The 19,048-nt window shown below is 34.7% G+C and overlaps 1 protein-coding gene across 1 annotated transcript; it reads right to left on the reverse strand.

The window, feature by feature from the left end:
• Positions 1-3,619: 3,619 nt before the first annotated feature.
• On the reverse strand, positions 3,620-18,707 carry LOC140761050 (lon protease homolog, mitochondrial-like). Its single transcript, XM_073098228.1, has 20 exons — positions 18,209-18,707; positions 17,093-17,158; positions 15,728-15,919; positions 15,550-15,615; positions 15,421-15,462; positions 14,315-14,437; positions 13,687-13,785; positions 11,486-11,551; positions 11,309-11,395; positions 11,068-11,107; positions 10,765-10,936; positions 9,673-9,797; positions 8,587-8,717; positions 8,375-8,479; positions 8,162-8,275; positions 6,801-6,968; positions 5,536-5,637; positions 5,112-5,417; positions 4,060-4,575; positions 3,620-3,917 (listed from the first exon to the last, which is right to left on the reverse strand). Exons 1-20 carry the CDS (start codon positions 18,536-18,538, stop codon positions 3,732-3,734), a joined length of 3,036 nt encoding a protein of 1,011 aa, XP_072954329.1. The 5' UTR covers positions 18,539-18,707; the 3' UTR covers positions 3,620-3,731.
• Between the last annotated feature and the right edge of the window lie 341 nt (positions 18,708-19,048).

The raw sequence follows: 19,048 nt of genomic DNA on the forward strand, positions 1-19,048 counted from the left end.
GTAAACCGTCTCCTCTCCAAACTTCTTTCTTGGCTCTTCCCTCCATTTTATAATGCGACAGAGGGAGTCGAGTACTTGAGCCATGGAATTTTACTGATAGGCGCCGAACAAATCAAAAAACTACTATTAGCCCCCGTAAGTTATCTAACATTTGCTTATTAGCACCGGAAAGACATCATAATTTTAAGATGGCAAACATCTTAAAACTAAAGAAAATTTATATATACACCTTAGCTTATAATGTAACCGTGGTTTACACCATATATTTCTACTATTTATAAATTGATCTATCTTGAACTAACACCATCAGAACATTCTGTTAAGTAAAGATATTTTATTCATAAAATAATTAAAATGCTCTTATTTTTAAAATGACTAAAATATTCTTTAGTATGACTAATTAATAATATTTTCATAATCTTTTTAGTTTAGTTAACTTAACTCAGAGATTTAGTTAAGTTTAACTAACTAATGTAAGGTATTTTCTATGCATATTCACTCAATTATAAAACTCGATTTATAAACCCTAAAATTATAGGATATAAATCATAATTTCATTAAAAGATAGGGTGTTATATGCAAATTGTAATAAAAAAATTAACTGATCAGCCATTTTGCGAAAAGCCCCCTCCTCCACAGGCACAAAAGAAGAAGGAATTAAGAATAATTTACAGGTGCTCACGATTAAAGTCTTCAAAAGAATACGTCGTGGAGCGTATCGATCGGATAAGAAGAAGGTATATTCACTTTGCCACGTCGTAATCCCTCCCTCTTGATTTCATACTCACTCAGTTTGGCAACTACAAGTAACCACACGTCATCCTCCCCAAGTATAATATAAGCTTTGTTAGCTGCCATCATCCATTAATAAATTAATTCTTTACTAAGTTGTGATATATATATATCCGTACTAAAGAAGTACACAAAAGTAGTTTAGCCTGTAGAATTTTTTCCAACTAACATGTATAGCAGGAACAGATGCAGCTGCTGCACTACCAATCACAGTTAAATTTTGATGAGATAGTAAGTAATTTCTTACTGTAGCCCAGAATGAGTCAGCATTAGTTGCGGAGGTATGAGCAAGGTGTATCTGGAAATGGATTGGCCGGAGTTAGCCAGGGTGCTCCGCCGAGAGGCGATCTCTCCCTGGTGCATTAGAAATATTGTTGGAGAGTGTTGCGGCGGGTATATTGAGGAAAATTAGTAATTAGAAAATCTCATATGTATTTAGAGAAGCAAACCGGATGACTGATCGGGCAGCCACCAGGTTTAGCTTATTGGGCAGCAAACCAAGGTAAGATGGCTACGAGTACTATTGTTTTAGGATATGTAGATCCCCTCCCCTTAGATCTCTATAATCTTTTGTTGGTTGATAACCCTAGACTGTTTAACCGAGCGGCGGCTATCAAGGAGAATATAACTCCTACTTCAAAAAAATTTAAAGAAAAAAACATATTATTTTACCTTAATTTTCGTAGTAATTAATTTATGTAGCTCATTTGTAAGATAATTGAAAAACCCAAATACCTTAACATCTCTTTTTGGAGGATCTCATTATAATTTCATATAGATTATCCCAAGAACATCAAGTGATGCTACTATTAGTGCATTAATTACATTTAATAGAGCATCCTTGAGTGATTGCTTTGATCTCTGAAGCCATTGAATGATTAGGGTTTTCTTAATTCTTAATTATGTGCTTCAACTATTCCATGTCCATTAAATGGTGCTCGCTTGTATTATTACCCTTTAGAATTTAGATTATCCAGCTTAATTATCAATAATTTAAGCCTACTGATGCATTAATTACCTGTAATTAAGCAGGCCACTGAATCCCAATTGCATTGAGTGCTTTGCACTTTGAAGCCATTAGATGGCTTAATCTTTTCCTAATTTATGTGTGGACTCATACGTGGATCCCTTTGAGCATAATTAAAGTAGGTTCTATTGTATGTGTTTATATAAGTTCTTACTTTATATTTAAGTGATCTTTTACTATTATTATTATTCGCAACTAAAATCACTTGGAAGATTCTCATTTGTTTAAAATAGTTTATTTTCTACTAAATCTTGTGTAATTTTTTTAAGGCAAATCTCTATTTTTTTCCCGTTTAACAAACCTAATGTTAGAAAAATAATCTTATTTAATTCGGCTCAAAAGGAAAATAAAATTGAATAAAATTTAAGTTCTTGCACGTATTTACTAAACATTAAATTTTTATTAAGAAAATAAGAATTTGGGATCCTCATGGTCTAGTCGTGCTATACATACGGTTAGGGTGTGCGGCGGCGATGTTTACGAAGACTCACACTGTGAAAGTGGATGCTCAAATTGCAAAAATAAAAACTAATTACTTAATAGACAAAATACTCGCTATCTATGAGTATTCCTTTCTTTTTTCAAAAAAAATTATTTCCATTTTAAAATTTAATTTTCAATTAATTAGAATAGACCCATAGATTGAGTACCAAAATGTTGAAGGAAAAAAATAATAAACAGATGCACCCACAGATTTTCTATACACATCTAAATAAATAAAAAATTATTTAGCTGCCTCAACCTCATTCAGTATGTAATGTGACTTAGTCTGATCAGTCAATAATAAACTATTTTTTAGGTCAACCAGACGTGGCATCATCAAAACATATTTAAAGTAATTGTCTTACTAAGGGTGACCATTTACTTTGAAATGAATAAGAATAAAGTTAGAATTATTTAGTCCAAGTAGATTTGTTTTTAATTGATGTCTAACTGGATATGCTTCACAGTCCACCCAAGGACCAGGATTCCTTCCGAGTGCAACCAACAGTGAAGGATAATTATCCATTGCATGAATAATTTAACATGAGCAAAGTAGCTTATGCATCTGAGGTATGATTTATTTATTTATTTTCATCTTGTTACAGAAGTTGGTGAGAGATCTTTAGTGCATGATTGTGAGAAGAGTTGTATTGTTGACAAAGAGAGTTGTTGAGTGACATATTCTACCTTTGGATGATCACTAAAAGATGTCACTGAATGGACTTTGCATTACTTCCATGATTGAGAAGGCAATCTTGAGATATGACATTTAATAGGATAAATTTTGGTGGATCAAATCTCTCACAGAAAAAAAAGGGAAAAGAAAAGAGAAAAATAAAGGAGAAAGAAAACACAGCAACACCAACAACCTAAGCTAGTCTTAACTCAGATGATAACAGGCTGTTTCAATAATTTGGTCATGACCGGTTAGAAGAGTGTAACAAGCACGGGTGAACATAATAATCTATCATTCAACGACTAAAGATGAAGATAGAACTAGGAAAATTATCAGTTAAACCAAAAGAATGAGAAATCACATAATGTATTTATTCTGAATAATTTCCATGTCCTTTCCAATTGGAATAAACCAATAATCTCAATCATTAGCAATTTCGCAAGGTTCCGCCACGAAGTGAAGTACCCACAACGACAGCAAAATAAAACCCTCAGCTTGTGAAGCGATTATTTTTAGGAACTGTAGTTGCACAAATATTTATGGACTACAATCTTTGTGTACCACTTCTAGAAATACAAAATGATACAGATTGGTGTGGCCACCTTCGGAACTTGGATTGCATGATTAGCAGAGCCCTCATGAATGTCAAATTAGCCTGAAAGGAAGAAATCAAATCTCATACAAGGTTTGCTGCGACTGCTAATGACAGCCTCTCATGAACACAAGTGTAAAAAATTTGGATGTTGCATCATGTTATTTTTGAGGGTCACTGTCGCTTCCAAAGGCCAAGTTAAATATCTGATCATAATTGTCTACAAAGTGGACTTCAAGACCTTCTTTAACATTATCAGCGAGCTCGTCAAAGTCTCTTCTGTTAGCAGCTGGAAATATAATCGTTTTGACTTCACTCCTCCTTGCAGCAATTGTCTTCTCCTTGACCTGTTGCCATATGGAAAACGCCCGTAAATACTTTTAAGTACCAAAGTGACATGCAAAAATGGAATGTTTCTTATGAATTTTTCTTTTTATGATTTTGAATGGAATTAGTGACAACAAAAGATATTCCAGACTGGTGACATACCCCACCAATTGGAAGAATTCGCCTAGTCAATGTCACTTCACCCGTCATAGCAAGATCCTTTTTAACAGTCTTTTTCAAAGCAAGTGATAGCATTGATGTTATCATCGTGCACCCTGCACTTGGTCCGTCCTTTGGAGTAGCACCGGCTGGTACATGAAGATGGAGCTTGGTGTTTGCAAAGAATTGATTGTTTGGTTCTTTCTCAAGTAATATTGCTCTGGCAGCTGTATGAGCTATTTGGGCACTCTCCTTCATGACATCACCGAGCTGACCTGTCAGATGAAGTGCGCCTTTCCCATCTCCTTGTTCAATTTGGGTTGTCTCAATGTATAATGTTGAGCCACCGAGTGCAGTCCATGCTAAACCCATTACGACTCCTACTGGAGTCTGATCATATATACGTTCAGCATGGAATACAGGTTTACCCACAAAATCAGGCAAGTTTGGCACATCAACTACAATTTTATCAACCATCTCACTGGAAGCCCCAGTTGCAGTACCATTGCTTTTATTGCCCTGTCAACAGGGGAGTAATGAATCAACAGAGAAAAATTGCATCTCCTATTCTACTTGATTTTTATCTAACATGCAAATTTGCATCCTATAAAATCAAGGTCTTACTGAAAGTCAGACATGCAAGCATGATCTAGACATAATATGTGGTGCTAACAATGTTACAATATTAAACTACTTCGACAGTTAGTTCATGGTTAAACAGTGTCAAACCTCCACACCTCATCTATAGATGCAAGTGTTTGCCCTACCTAGTTAAAGGAGGTTATCCAGATTCTTCAGTTCACATAACATCTACCCTCATTAGATTTACACCGCCTACGCACATACAACAGAGAAACAATTTTCCTTTTCCTAAACGGTCCTACCAACTTCCCATATTTGCTGTTAAATTGCCTATTGATATCCAAAACCATTTGAAGAGTATTAATATATCCTGAGGTCATATGACATGATAAGGACACAAAAGGTAGAAGTGTGTACAATATTTGCCAATTTTTAAGTAATTCACATCACTGGGATGTGAAATGTCACTATACCTCTATTTCAATGGGCTGTTCAGTTGCCGAACTATGATCTTGTGTTATATTGGCTTCCTCCTGCTGTGCCTCTTTAATAGATTCAATGTCAGGTTCAGTAGTAACTTCCTCTAGTTCTTTAGATGTGTCTTTGTTACCGTCAGCAGATGGGGTCAAAATTTCCGTATTTTCCCTGAGTTGACCATTAATTGCTATTTTACCAGAATCTTTTGATGTATCATTTGATTCTTGAACTTCTGCTTGCTGAAAACTGACATCTGAAGATGGCTGACCTGACACTCCTCGACGGACAAGTTGCAGAGCTATCTATAAGGAAATTTAGGGATAATCAGACAAATATAAGCACTTAAAATGCAGATCATCTATAACAAGCAACTTACAAGGAAAGAATGTTTTGTATTCCTCTCATCTAAAATGAAAGTACCTTCCGATAGATCTTCTCAATTTGTTTTTGTAGGTTGCGAACACCGGCTTCTCGGCAATAATTTTCGATGAGATTAAGAAGAGCTGCATCAGTTACCTCTACCTGTAAATTTAGGAACATAAGTATTCCATCTGGTAGCTCAAGCTCAAAAGTTATCAACACAAAGAAAGATTTACTGATCCCAATTCTGCAACCATAAAATAGCTACCATGTCGTGATTTTCCTATTAACTACAGAGGTTTGCATGGCATTCTTAATTGAAGTCGCCATAAGATATAAATGCTCCATGCTCATGTCTACTAATTCACCTTATGGCAGACCACTATTTAAGGATAGAAGGTCAATTTCAAGAAGGTTTAGACACTGATTAGACATTTCAATTTTAGTGTTATCTTTTAGAAGTATTGATGAAGTTTGCTGAGCTAATTCTGAGTTGAACCTAGTATTTATTTAGTTTACGTTCAAGAACTTTCTAATCATCAGAAGATGAAAATGCTGTTTTCTGCTAAGAGATTGACTTCTTTTTGGCCAGACATGACTTCAACTTCTGGACAAACAATTCTAATCTGTTCTTTGATAACCGTCAAACTTATTTAAGTGTTAAATTTAGAACTCTGCAGCATTTAATTTATCTTTTTTTCCTTAAAAAAGTGCCTTTTAAAGATATAGTTGGAAGATTGAGCTAATTCATTTTCCTACACATTTCCTAGTGCAGAATGGGCTATATGGTAACTGAGAATTAATGTTAGAAGGTAGGTAGGCATCACACTCAATCAAGATATGACAGCACGCTTATAGCATACATAACATACATGCCAGCATAAACCTTCATTTATCATGTCCCCATACAGTAGAAAGCCCAAACGTGAACAGTTTTACAGAATAATCTTCCTCAACAAATTCAGCTTTCGCCTTTCATAAACAAGTTAATGGTGAAATAAGATGGTAATAACAACAAAATGAAAAAAGACACATCAGAATAACAATCCTATAAACTTTTTTTAATGTAATAAATGCTTTGGCCAATTGGCCATAAATGCTAGAAGAGAAATCCCTGATGTGTCAGAACTACTCATTTTGTGAATGACTGAGTAGTAGATATACAGTAGCATAATTTAAAAAGAAACAATGTCAAAATAGCATCAATATACTATGCCACTGAACTCAGTTGAACAGCAGTTGGCTCAGATTCTTGCAGCTTCATATCACAAAACCCAAAGAGAGGAATAGGATATGTAAACTATGGGGAAAGAAAAAAAATATACCTGCTCAGGCTTGATGCCACAAGCCTCACGAGTTGCCTTTTCCAAATAATCCCTAGCAATATGCATTTTCTCATCAGTAATATAGCCAGCAAGAGCAATGACCTCCATCCTATCCAGGAGAGGATTTGGTATCATCTCAATAACATTTGCTGTGCAGACAAAAAGAACCTGTATTCATGATTCAGAAAATGTGTCAATAGCATCTAAAGAGGAAAATTATTACAGCTGTACACAACAGTCAATTTCAACCTTTGATAATGGCACATTTTACATAATATGGCAATAAAAAAAAGAAAAGTATATAGTAAACTGCACACCAGTATTACACTAAAGAGAATATCATGCTTACAAAAATTTTCTCCAACATATATAAGTTGAAAACAATTCATTCTGTGAAACAGTTCATGGAGAAACATTCAACTCCATTGAGCTATCTACACCCACCAATGAGCAACAAGCACATTGGCATAAGCGTATATGGTATCTATGGTTACTTGAAAGGGGTAAGAGACATTGTATGTCCCACTCAATTGATGTCAGCTTACGAAATAATTTTCTTCAATTTGTCTATACTCCCATTCTCTTCAAATATCATATGCTCTTTATCATCCAATATCAGTTATATCTTCTTCAATGATTATCAAGTCTTTCATTTTAGACACAATACTTTCTGATATACTGGTAACAATATCCGAGCATAGAGAGAATATATAAATCAAAACTCAAGCTTAACCTATAAAATTGCTTACAGGCTCAATTCTATCAATATCAGACCAACAGGAACTAATTGTCCAGACAGCACCATTGTCAAAACAATTGTCAAATAAAGAATGTCATCACCAGCTTCTTCTCAGAAAACAAAAGCTTAGCCTTTGTTTGTCACCCTTGTAATTTATTTGCGATCAATAGTCTATCTAATTAGGAACACCATATAATACATAACAAGCTTCAAGCTGTAAGCCTGTAACTTTTATTTGATAATACATTATTATTTTAAAGCTTCTTCGGCTGATCTTACACTGTCCAAAATAAAAGGGTTGTGATTTAGCACCCCAAGGAAACAAAGCAAGTAGCTAGGAAAAAAGTTTCTGTAGAAGGATTTCAAACAATTAAACAAAATGTAATAGCTCTACTTTTGATTATCAATATATATCCTGGCAGCTATAGGATGCTAGGTATTCATCCACTGCAGTGATTATCCTCAATGAACTTCATTCAACATTAAACTTCCTAAAAGGTCATCTACACATTAGCACTTGATGTTATAGACTAATTTAAGAGATCACTGGCACTGACAAGTAAAAACATTTTTAATAAAAGAGGCAGAGCAGCTCTAATGTCATACGCAAACAATTACTCACCTTAGAAAGGTCGATTGGAACATCAAGATAATGGTCAAGGAAATTTGCATTCTGCTCAGGGTCTAGAAGCTCTAACAAAGCACTTGCTGGATCACCAGCATGCCCCCTTCCTAACTGTTTCAACATTTATTACCAAAGATGTCATCTCGTGAGTATATTATGCAACAAAATTTACTGCATGAGATGCTAATCTGATGGTAACAAAAATAATACCTTGTCAATCTCATCAATAAGAACTAGAGGGTTAGCTGTTCCGACATTCTTCAGACATTGCACCATCTTTCCAGGCATTGCACCAATATATGTACGACGGTGACCCTGTCGAAAATCAAACAGAAGTGATGATATTTATAGTATGCTGCAAACTTAGAAGTAGTAGAACCCATCAGATGAATTTCCTCATTAATGCAAGGTAAGTATTATACCTTTATTTCAGCAACATCAGCCAAGCCTCCAACTGAAAATCTGTAAAATTTCCTGTCTAGCGCACGTGCAATAGAGCGACCGATGCTGGTTTTGCCAACTCCAGGAGGCCCCGAGAGACATATAATTTTTCCTGCAACAGAATAACAACAGAGGAACTTCATAACTAAAATGAACTAGGTTGGCAATAAAATGTCAAAAACCATTGCATACATGTTAAGAGCTTCCCTCAGCAATTATGTAATTATGCGAACTCGTTCTACAACCAAGGAAAATACATCAAGAATATTAACAGGAAAATTGATATTCAAGAGTTAAATAAATAATCTGGGATGTGTCTTAAATAGAGGGAATCTCCTTTCAGGAGTGGAACATATTATAATCCTATTATATGTTAGGAAAGAATTTTAAATTTTTATCCAGTCTCCAACGAATATGAAGACCAACCATCTGAGGCAGGGTGAATTTTTAATATTTAGTATGACATGGTGGCACAACATGTTAAATATGTTTGTCCACACTATAAATCAGTAACTCTGAATTCTCATGTGCTATACATAATATTAGAAGTTAGATGCGAGATCTCAAATATATGAACACTTTAAGCTAGGGGATGTTCTAGCATGTCCACAGGGAAGAGCATAGCATCTCAATAGGGAAAATGGTAAATGAAATAATAGTAAGTGATCGTATCAAGGCAATAGGTGTCGAAGTTATTGTTAAATAATAAGAGATGGATTTGTGCTGGAGTAAGTTTATACGGGAAGCTTTGAGACTAGCTTCTGCTATTTCCACAAGATTTGTCAAACCTTCTATCATCAAGATAACGGTATAAGTTGGACCTGCTAACAATGGACCGACAATATTACTATCCACTATCACCCATCACTGACAAGAATATATATTCGTGATGCATGGAAAGAATGATTCAGAAGTAGAAGGCCCAAGTAGCACCTCTCCAGGAACTGTTAATAAAGCATGTTGGTAAATACTGTTATAGTTACTATACTTGTATTGAAAGTTCAGAATAATTATGATAGCAAATATCAACTAACATAACTGCCAAATCAAAGCAAGGATAGACTTGCCTTGGGATATTCCTCTTAGTTTTCCAACAGCTATAAATTCCAATATCCTCTCCTTCACGTCGGATAAACCATAATGGTCCTCATCCAAAATTTGTTGAGCATGATTGACATCAAAGTTTTCTTCACTGAAGAATTATAAAAAAATAAAAAGAGGAGCATAAGTTTCTCCATTTGTCCAAGAACCAAAATATATTCCACCAATGAAGCAATAGAGAAGTTAAAGATAATCCAAAGTACTATAATATTGTCTCTGTGACAGTACTTCAGAAGCAAAAAAGGAAAGAAACTACTAAAAAACTAATTAAAGAAATATTCCGTCCACCAATTAATAGGTAACTACTATAGGTAATGCAGACCCTGGACAAATTTACAGCTTTTTTTTTCTACACAATTTATTTTGCTACATAGAATCTGCAAAAAGTGAAGTGAACTTCTAAGATAGGTTTCAAAATGTACAACTACCAACAGTGAGAAAGATTTGGTCATGGAATAACAAAGTTCAGCAACTAAAGAATAGGGTCCAACTGAAATGAAGATATTCACACAATGTCAAATGCAACAATTATAGGAGGTAATAGTCATATTTATGCAAGTCATAGAGGAAGGATATTAGTAGGTATGACAAAATAAATAATAATATGGCCAAAGAAAACCAAGTTAACAGATACAGAACATCTGAAACAGATTTTATCATTCTAAGCTATAGCGCAAAGCAACAGGAAGAGAACTAAAACATGAAATACTGCTATCAAGTTGATGGTCATGCACAAGTTATAAAATGGTATCATGTATGCTCCGCAAGGAAACTGATGAAAGGTCACAAATATAAGAACAAGGATATGCACTCTTAAAAGATAAATATGCCTGCAAAGAACAAAACAACCAGAAAAAAGAAGTAAAAGACTAGGCATACAAATAATACAGATAAAAGTCACATACACACCAAAAATTAAAAAAAAATTAAAAAATAATCACCACTAGGTGATAGAAGATAAATTTGACAAGATCATAAGCCAGAATATAAACCCATCTCTCAAGAGTTTAGTATCAATTCACTTGAAAAAAGTCTATAAGAAGATGGTGGTTTGAAACCTGTAGTTTCCCCAGGGCAATGAAGTCAGCCAATCAAGATAATTCCGAGTTACATTGAACTCGCTAGAACTGGCTTCCAGCAGCTGCAGCTTTGTGAGCTCTTCTTCTATAACTTGCATGACATGAGAAGGACATTTCTCCTTAATTGGTTCAATTCTTTCCCTAAATTTTGCTATGTCACAGAATAAACAAATTATGTAACAATTAGCTTTATCCATTTGAATAATGTAGTGAATATGTAATTCTGTTCTCTTAATATATATGTAATTCTCAATTCAATGATGTTGATTATTCAAAACTAACCAGAGAGGGCTGTTTTGTCATCAGTCTCCAAGCCAAGCTCCTGCATCATGACAACTGATTTTGATGATAATGCAATGGAAGAGCAAGCTTTCCAATCAAATTTATAAAACAATTTACACTGATGCAGATCAGGATACATGCCATCATGCAATTACGAGGTGGAAGTTAGAGGATTGCCCATATCTAATGCATACCTTCATTTTATCATCCTCTCATAACCTTAGAAAGAAAACTAACTTACCTTCTTTATCGCTTTGAGTTGCTCATTCAACAAATAGCGCCGCTGCTCACCGCTTATTTTTTCTTCTATTGCCTTTGCGATTGATTCCTAAGACAGAATCTCACAGAGATTAGGCATAGTTCCAATTAATATGCAAATAAGGGGGAAAAAAAAAGAAACAGAAGTGGCTATACCAACCTGTATCTTACTGATCTCCATCTCTTTCTTCACTAGTTCTAGAGTTAGTTTCAACCGTTTGTACACCTGGCGAAAATGACAATGATAAGAACATTTTGCCTTAAATGCTAAAACCTTAAAACTGACTTAAGAAGATAATAAATGATCTAATTTTGTAATAATCATTTATATATATACAAACAGCGAAATAAACTACTAAGTCCATTTAGCCATCTTACTGTTGGGTTTGGATAGGTCAATTTGGCTGCTAATGTTATACCCATATTGGATCCATTATAACTTTCTTACATGAGGTCATTGGCTTCTAAAATTTTCATGTATGGAAACCACTTACACCACCTGATTAACTTCAAGATCACAGCAGTTAATCTTTATAAGTCTGACTCTAAACAGCAAAATGAAATATTGAGACCATGTATGAAATCCCAGGGTGGACTCACTGATAATAACAACATTCTGCTCAAGCTTAACAATAATTAACAATTTAAGTTATAATCTCCTTCAGAAGGGTCGATCAAAGCTTAAACTTGTTGATTACAACTATCTCTTGTACTGAGTGTGACAATACAGATGAAAAAAGTGAAATGCCTTCTCTACGGAAACATGGATAATTCCATACTCTTGCCCTATCTATAATATCAGATACATATCGAATATTTCCTTAAATATCTGAATTTCTAAAAATAAAATTAATATTGTGGATACTTCCGAGATTCCTGTCAATATGAGTCAAGAAGACTATTACTTTTGATTTCCTCTCGGATTTAAAAAGTTTCTCTTTGTGAAAAGATTGAGTTCACTGGTTTATTTTATGATCCATGTTAGAAAATCACGTTACAATGATCAATTTCTCAACTCATAAATTGAATTCGCTTATTTATCTTACATCTTAGTTAGTAATATATATGTAACATAGTAGTTCTTTATTACGAATGGTAGTTATTTGGAGAAATTGCACTTTATCTTCCCATGGCTTGGCTTAATTTCACAAACGAACATGTACTTGTAACTTAAACACTTAACTCCCTTGCGATCTTAACTAAAGAGCAACTGTTATTCTCTTCATCATATTTAATGAAATTAAAGGTCTAATTTAAAGATCTTCATTATAGATAAAATTATGAGGATTGAACAAGTTTTCCAACATATCTAAAATATATAATTGGATTCCAAATGATAAAAATATAACAAATATATTGAACAGATGTATATTTTATATATTTGTCATCTAAAATTTGATTTGTATTATTTTTAAATGCATTGAAAAACCTATCAAATCCTCCACAACTTTGTCTCTAATAAGGATGTTCAAATTTGACTTGTGTTTGATCAATTATGATGAATATAATAACGGTTGCATTTTAATCAAGACCACATGAGAATTAAGAGTTTAAATTAAAGGTATACAAGGATTTTATGGAACTAAGACATAAATATATATACATATCTAAGCTATGTAACATAGGCATATTGTATCCTTAGTTTTCAAGAATTATCGTATTTGTGTATCTTTATTGTATGTGTCCGTATCACATATCTGTATTCATGCTTCATAGCAGATGTGTTTCCATGAACAATTCGAGAATTAGATGTTTTCAGATGTGGGATACTATATTCTATTTCCTTCTGGAACAAATTTGTATCAGAAAGGCAAATAGGCAACCGACTTGATTTAAATTGAAAAAATTCAGAAGAAGGCAAATTCAAAAGACATCAGAAAATGTATTATTTGCAGGGTAAACTATTAACAATTTGTATTGTTGTCTTAAGATAATTCATTGACCTTTATGCATGCTGAAATAGATAGAAAAGATGATAGACTATATGAGTAGCAACAAGCAAATAAATCCCTTCTGATAGCTCAACCATGCTACAACATGTAAGGAAGATATATAATCTACTTTGGATATTTTCTTTTATCTTTTTGATAAGTAATATGAACAAATGTATCTTTCCTTTTCAAACCCAACATTTAAAGAAGAGTAAGATCCAACAGCCCAAGTAATGTGTGATACAAACTCCAATTCATAACACATGATAACAACTCAGGAGGCTACTACTCCACCATAAATTTTAATTGAATTATCCAACCTAATTTAGCCAAGCAAGGATAACATGTTGCAGTAGTTCATGAAAATAGAGAGAGATTTGTGAAAACTACAATGGAGCCAGACTGGCATATTCTAGATAAGATTTCTTACATCGAGTTCTTCAAGAACTTGTTGGCAGAGTAACTTGTTAGCACCAGATATAGCAGCGCCAAAATCTGCTAGCCTTGGATAATTAAAATCACCAATATGCTGTAATTTCCAAGAAAAATGTACTGTTAGTAAAAAGTCTAGGGGCTAAAAAGCAGTTGAAACTATACACTAGTAGAACTACAAAAAGTTCAAAGAGAAGTTGGCACCCAAGAAAAATAAGATAAATATAACGTGCATACTGAGAGAACAATAATAGCAAGTAATCCTTATCCAATAAACCATAGAATTAAGAAACATGGAACTTCTTTTATACCACCAAGTGGTGCACAGCTATTCAGAATAAACTGACCATAGAGTCGCACAAATAAATGATCTATTAACAACTTTACCAAATATGAACTACAGAAAAGGTAAGCAGAAGCATTACCTATAGCCTATCACCATTTAACTAGTATCTAGCAATTTTAGCAAGATTTCTCAAAAATGCCGGGATAAAAGAAGTTAGTTAAATTATCTTTTTTTTATTGACAAAAAGAGGACAGTTAATGTGATATTTTTTCACCTGGCAAAACAAAATCATACGGACTAACTTTCAACACTTTACAAAAGAAATGAAAAAGAAAATTACCTGTGTATATGTTTGAACATGATCTCTCCAAAGAGAACTAGTCTTCAGAACATCTCTCAAGGTTGATATAACTTCAAAAGAAGTTGCCTTGATTACATCATCATCCTTATTGTAAGGCTTTTCCTGCAAAGTAAGCAGTATGAGTTAAGCCGACACAAGCAACTTTCCAGAATAGGCATCGAAGGGCACTCTTATAGACCCTAAAATGATTATGTATTTAGTTAACAATATATATCAACAGTCACAGTCCAGTTCTACGGAGTAGAAGTGCCAACATACAGCAGGAAAGTTTGTCCATTATCACATTTTACTCTAGCATCCAGCTCACAGTAGACATGACTTCATTGAGTCACAAAAAGAACAGCGGAGGAATTAAAAAGGGAACAAAAATGCTGACACTAAAATAATAACCAAAAATTAAGATCAACTTAATAGGGAAATAGCTGCCAAATTAGAATTTTATTGTGTCTTGCTACATAGAAGCACATGAAAGTGTTAGAATATAAATTATAAAAAATGTTATCTAGTAGCTTAAATTTCTAAAATAGTTGGTAAGTTAACATAGTACCAAAGCAAAGATTCTAAGTTAGGAAACTGCTAGGCCCATCTTTCATTTAATTATAGAATTTTCAATCCATTAAAATGTCAACCCAAAAGTGGGGAGGAGTGTTAGAATATAAAAATATTCTTTGCTGGCTTATTGGAGGGGAGCTTATGGGTTACTTTGAGAAGAAAAGTTCCAATACGGCCTGGTGGCAGGAACAATTGCAAATCTATTGCAAGGTTTGAGGATATAGAAGCATAATGACTTTTCAAGCATAGTACACGTTAATCTTCAGCTATGACATGGAGTTATAGTTGTTCCAACTTCCAACTTGAAAAGGGGAAAAGGGTTGTCACTTGCCAGAATAAACTAGAGATCAAATCATGAAATCTCCCACTCATAATAAAATTAAGCAGAATAAATCTTTGGCATGGAAAGAAGCAAATAAATAGAGAAAGCAACGGATGAAAACTATGGAATAAAGTTTCATATAATTAATGAAAGGATAATGCTTCGTATAGTCATGATGAAAAGGAAGACTGATGAAATCAGGAAAAGGTACCTTTAGGTGGTCGACTTTCACAGTAAGTGGATCCTCCTCAACCTGTGAAATGTAGGTTGTTATATAAATCCCTTCATGGATACAGAGAATCAAAATGAAAGCTGCTAAGTCTCTTAAACAATAATATACCATCTCAGTAATCCGAAGGCGTCGATGACCAATGAGAACTACCTGATCCCCTTGTATACTGGTTATCTATAAGAACAAGTGCTAGATAGCAAAAACATTAGAGAATGATCTAAAAAATTTCCATAATATATGATTGGAAGGACACTATACATAGTTGGACCCAAAAGAAAAGAGATACCTGGGCGAGCGTACCAACTTCATGAAGGCGCTTGAACAGTTCTTTTCCTTTTAGATCATAAATGCCCTTTTCTGTTTCTGAACCAGATGCAACATTTGGATCAGTCCCTGCCTCATCTTTAAGAAGAAAAGCACCTGCATATGGAATCGATCTTTTACGGTTCTCCACTAAAGCTGCTAACAACTTGGGATCCTGCAAACAAGTATATAGTTTTTCTTGTGACATACTTTTACAAATTTTCTATCACATGCTAGATTTCCCCGATATCAAAAAAAAAAAAGTTACTAGAGAGACCATACAAGGTAAATAATATAGTCAAGATAAATTAATTTAAGACTCCAAAAGGATTATTTTAACATTGCCAACTAGAAGAATATTTGATGTAAATATGAGCTCTTACAGACCACTAGATGGTAATTCACTTGGAAAAGCCTAAAGATTTGTCTCAACAATTTTAGAATCACTTAAAAGTTAAAATCTTTCTTTCCTACTCATTATTCACAACATTTTCATCTTTAGCATGTAAGGAATAAACCGCCACTTTTTGTAAATTCTGGTACAGGAGAGGCTTGACTATCATCCAAGTTATTCAATTCTTCAAGACGTGAGGTTACCTGCAGAAAATGCAAATCATTATTGTCGTCCCCCTCTATATTCTAGTAGATGCTGCAACTTTGACACTTTTTTCCAGTGTCCCAGCAGCTAAACCTAGTAACCTACCATCATTTTCTCATCAAAAGTCATATTCATGCCTGGACTCCTATATCGCCCTCTATCAGGATCCTAAAAGAACATGCCTTGGCCCCAAAGAAATTAACAATCTAAGCACATCTTTCAGTTCATGAACCCTACTCATATTAATCAATATGCCCTCTTTCAACTCTGGATTCAAATTTCCTCACAGTATTTTGATTGATCCAGAGTTTAAATATTTGATTGCACCAACTTCAACACCTTCTTCAGTATTCTTACTGTTGAACCTACCACTGATCTCGCAAGGAAAAGCCGCATTCATGCTCGGACTCTCTTTATCAGCCTCCAAAGATCATAACCTTAAAAAATATAATTAACTTGTTCAGAGAACTGAACCATAATCCAGAACAGGAACCTAGAATTTGTGCAGCAAAGCAGTCGTGTCAAAAAAAGTAATTCTAGCTAACTCCTGAAACCTTGCAATTTCCACTGCAAACCATATGATAAAGTAATCAATTGTTAAGGAACGAAAGCATTATGGATAACTTAGGAATCACATAATAAAAAGCATTGAAATGTGAATACCGATAAACTAGAGCCTTCAATAAAACAATCAATAAAATTTAAAAAAAATGATCATCTTTTAAGTCCAACAAATATAAGAAAACATACCTTCACATATATTGGCATGTAAAAGCCAGGAAACAAAGGTCTATGGGGCAATGGCAATGCTATAACCTGTCACAAAGCAAAGAAAAAAAAGGAAAATAATGTGAAAACAAGCACCTTGATTGAAAGAATGATGTTCATAATTATCTAACTTGTGAAATAGATATATTAATAAAAGATGACAGTGAACTACTACTGCAATTTGGTAACGAGTAGGAAAACATTCTATGGAAATTGTTGAGACAATTAAACAGGTCAAGTAAAATCATAGCTTGAGGACTCTAAAAAGGTGCAGAAAAAAAAAGATTATTTTTCTTTCTTGGGCTATTTGAGTTGAACTTTAAGGCTTATTTGGATAGACAAAATTCCAACAGGAATATGTGGGAATTACCCTTAGAAAAATCCAAAGGAATAGGAAATATTTCCTAAGTGAGTGTTTCCAAAGCATTTTCTAAGGAAATTTTTCCATGGGAAATAGCTCTTCCCTACACTCTCCTCTCCCTTCCCCCTTCCCCCTTTCCCGTCTCTCCCTCTCCCTCCTTCTCTCACCAGACACTCCTTTTCTTCTCCACCCACCATCACCACCTGCACCTCCTCCCCTTCCCAACTCCTCCTCCATCTCTCTATTATTTCCCTCTAAATTTCATACGATATTCAAACAAGAAAAAGTAAATCAATCCGAAGGAAAAAAAAATTGCATGAGATTCTTTATTTGCAGCTTTGAATTCCTACCTGTTAAGATTCCTACAGGGAATTTTGCCAAAGTACCCAAACAAGTCCTTAATAAATTATTTCTTTTCCTCTGAACATTGGTGGTTACATTCAAAATTGCTCTTGAACAATCTTTTGCGACCCCAGGAATGGAAAATAGAATCAAAATTTGACCTAAATAAGATGTACAAATCATCTGTATCACGATGATTCCTTATTGTTTCACAATAGAGATAACTTGTAAGCAACATGGAACTACACTTATGCCCAATGGACATATAACTCCAGTAACACCACCAACCTCATAAATCTTAATCAAATCAAACTATGCACAGAGAAATACTAAAATTCCCAATGTCACACTCACAACCTCAAACAAAGATTCGATCTCTATGAAAGAAAACTGACCGACAGATAATCTTCCGGCCGGGGATTAGTGGAAACGATCGCGGAAGATGCCTTCGACTCGGACTCTTCTACGCCGCCACCTTCGGCGGCGGTTTCCGCTTCCTCCACCGCCTTCGCCTCCCTGGGCGGGTCCGAACCATCGCCGGATTCCGAACAGAAGAAAACCCTCTTCCCGAAAACCGACACATAGCCGTTCGATCCCCTCAAAGAACCCAAAACTCGCAGCAAAGGGGATCTCCCATCTACCCCATTGCAGAACCTCGACGGAAATCTCGACGACCGGGTCTGGAAACGGCCCTGGGCGCACGAAGCCGAGAGAATCTTGAGCATGGAGTACGGGAGATCGAAAGAAACCAGCAAAAAGATCGAACTTTCCGAAGGTTCGCCGGTTTCTTGCGCCGGAATTCTTCAGCTATCTATAGGTTTCGCGCGAGGGAGAGATAAATAAAAAAAAGGCGAGGAGGCCAAAACCCCTTCAAAACCCTCGACTTTCGCCGACTTGGGAAGGCATTCATTCTAGCTCCACAAAGAGAGCAAGGTATCTACCACAACTTGCCCACGTGGTGCGGCCTCATTGGCTATCTAGTGAAAGTGCGCTCGGACTGGGGAGTAGCAAATTCCTACAAGCTATCTTGTTCCCAAAAGTTATAAAATTGGGCTGGGCTAATATTTTATAAATCGGTTATATTTTAATTGCTTTTAAATAACTTTTAAAATACTACGTTTTTTAAAAGATAAATTATTCTATAATAACTATTAATTTCTCTCTTTTAAATCCAACCATTAAAATTAATTAATACTAAATAAAATTAACTGAAAGTACCAGCTAATTTATTCATA

This window comes from Typha angustifolia, chromosome 6, assembly GCF_048772165.1.
Source record: "Typha angustifolia cultivar Huaian chromosome 6, ASM4877216v1, whole genome shotgun sequence".
Lineage (NCBI taxonomy): Eukaryota > Viridiplantae > Streptophyta > Magnoliopsida > Poales > Typhaceae > Typha > Typha angustifolia.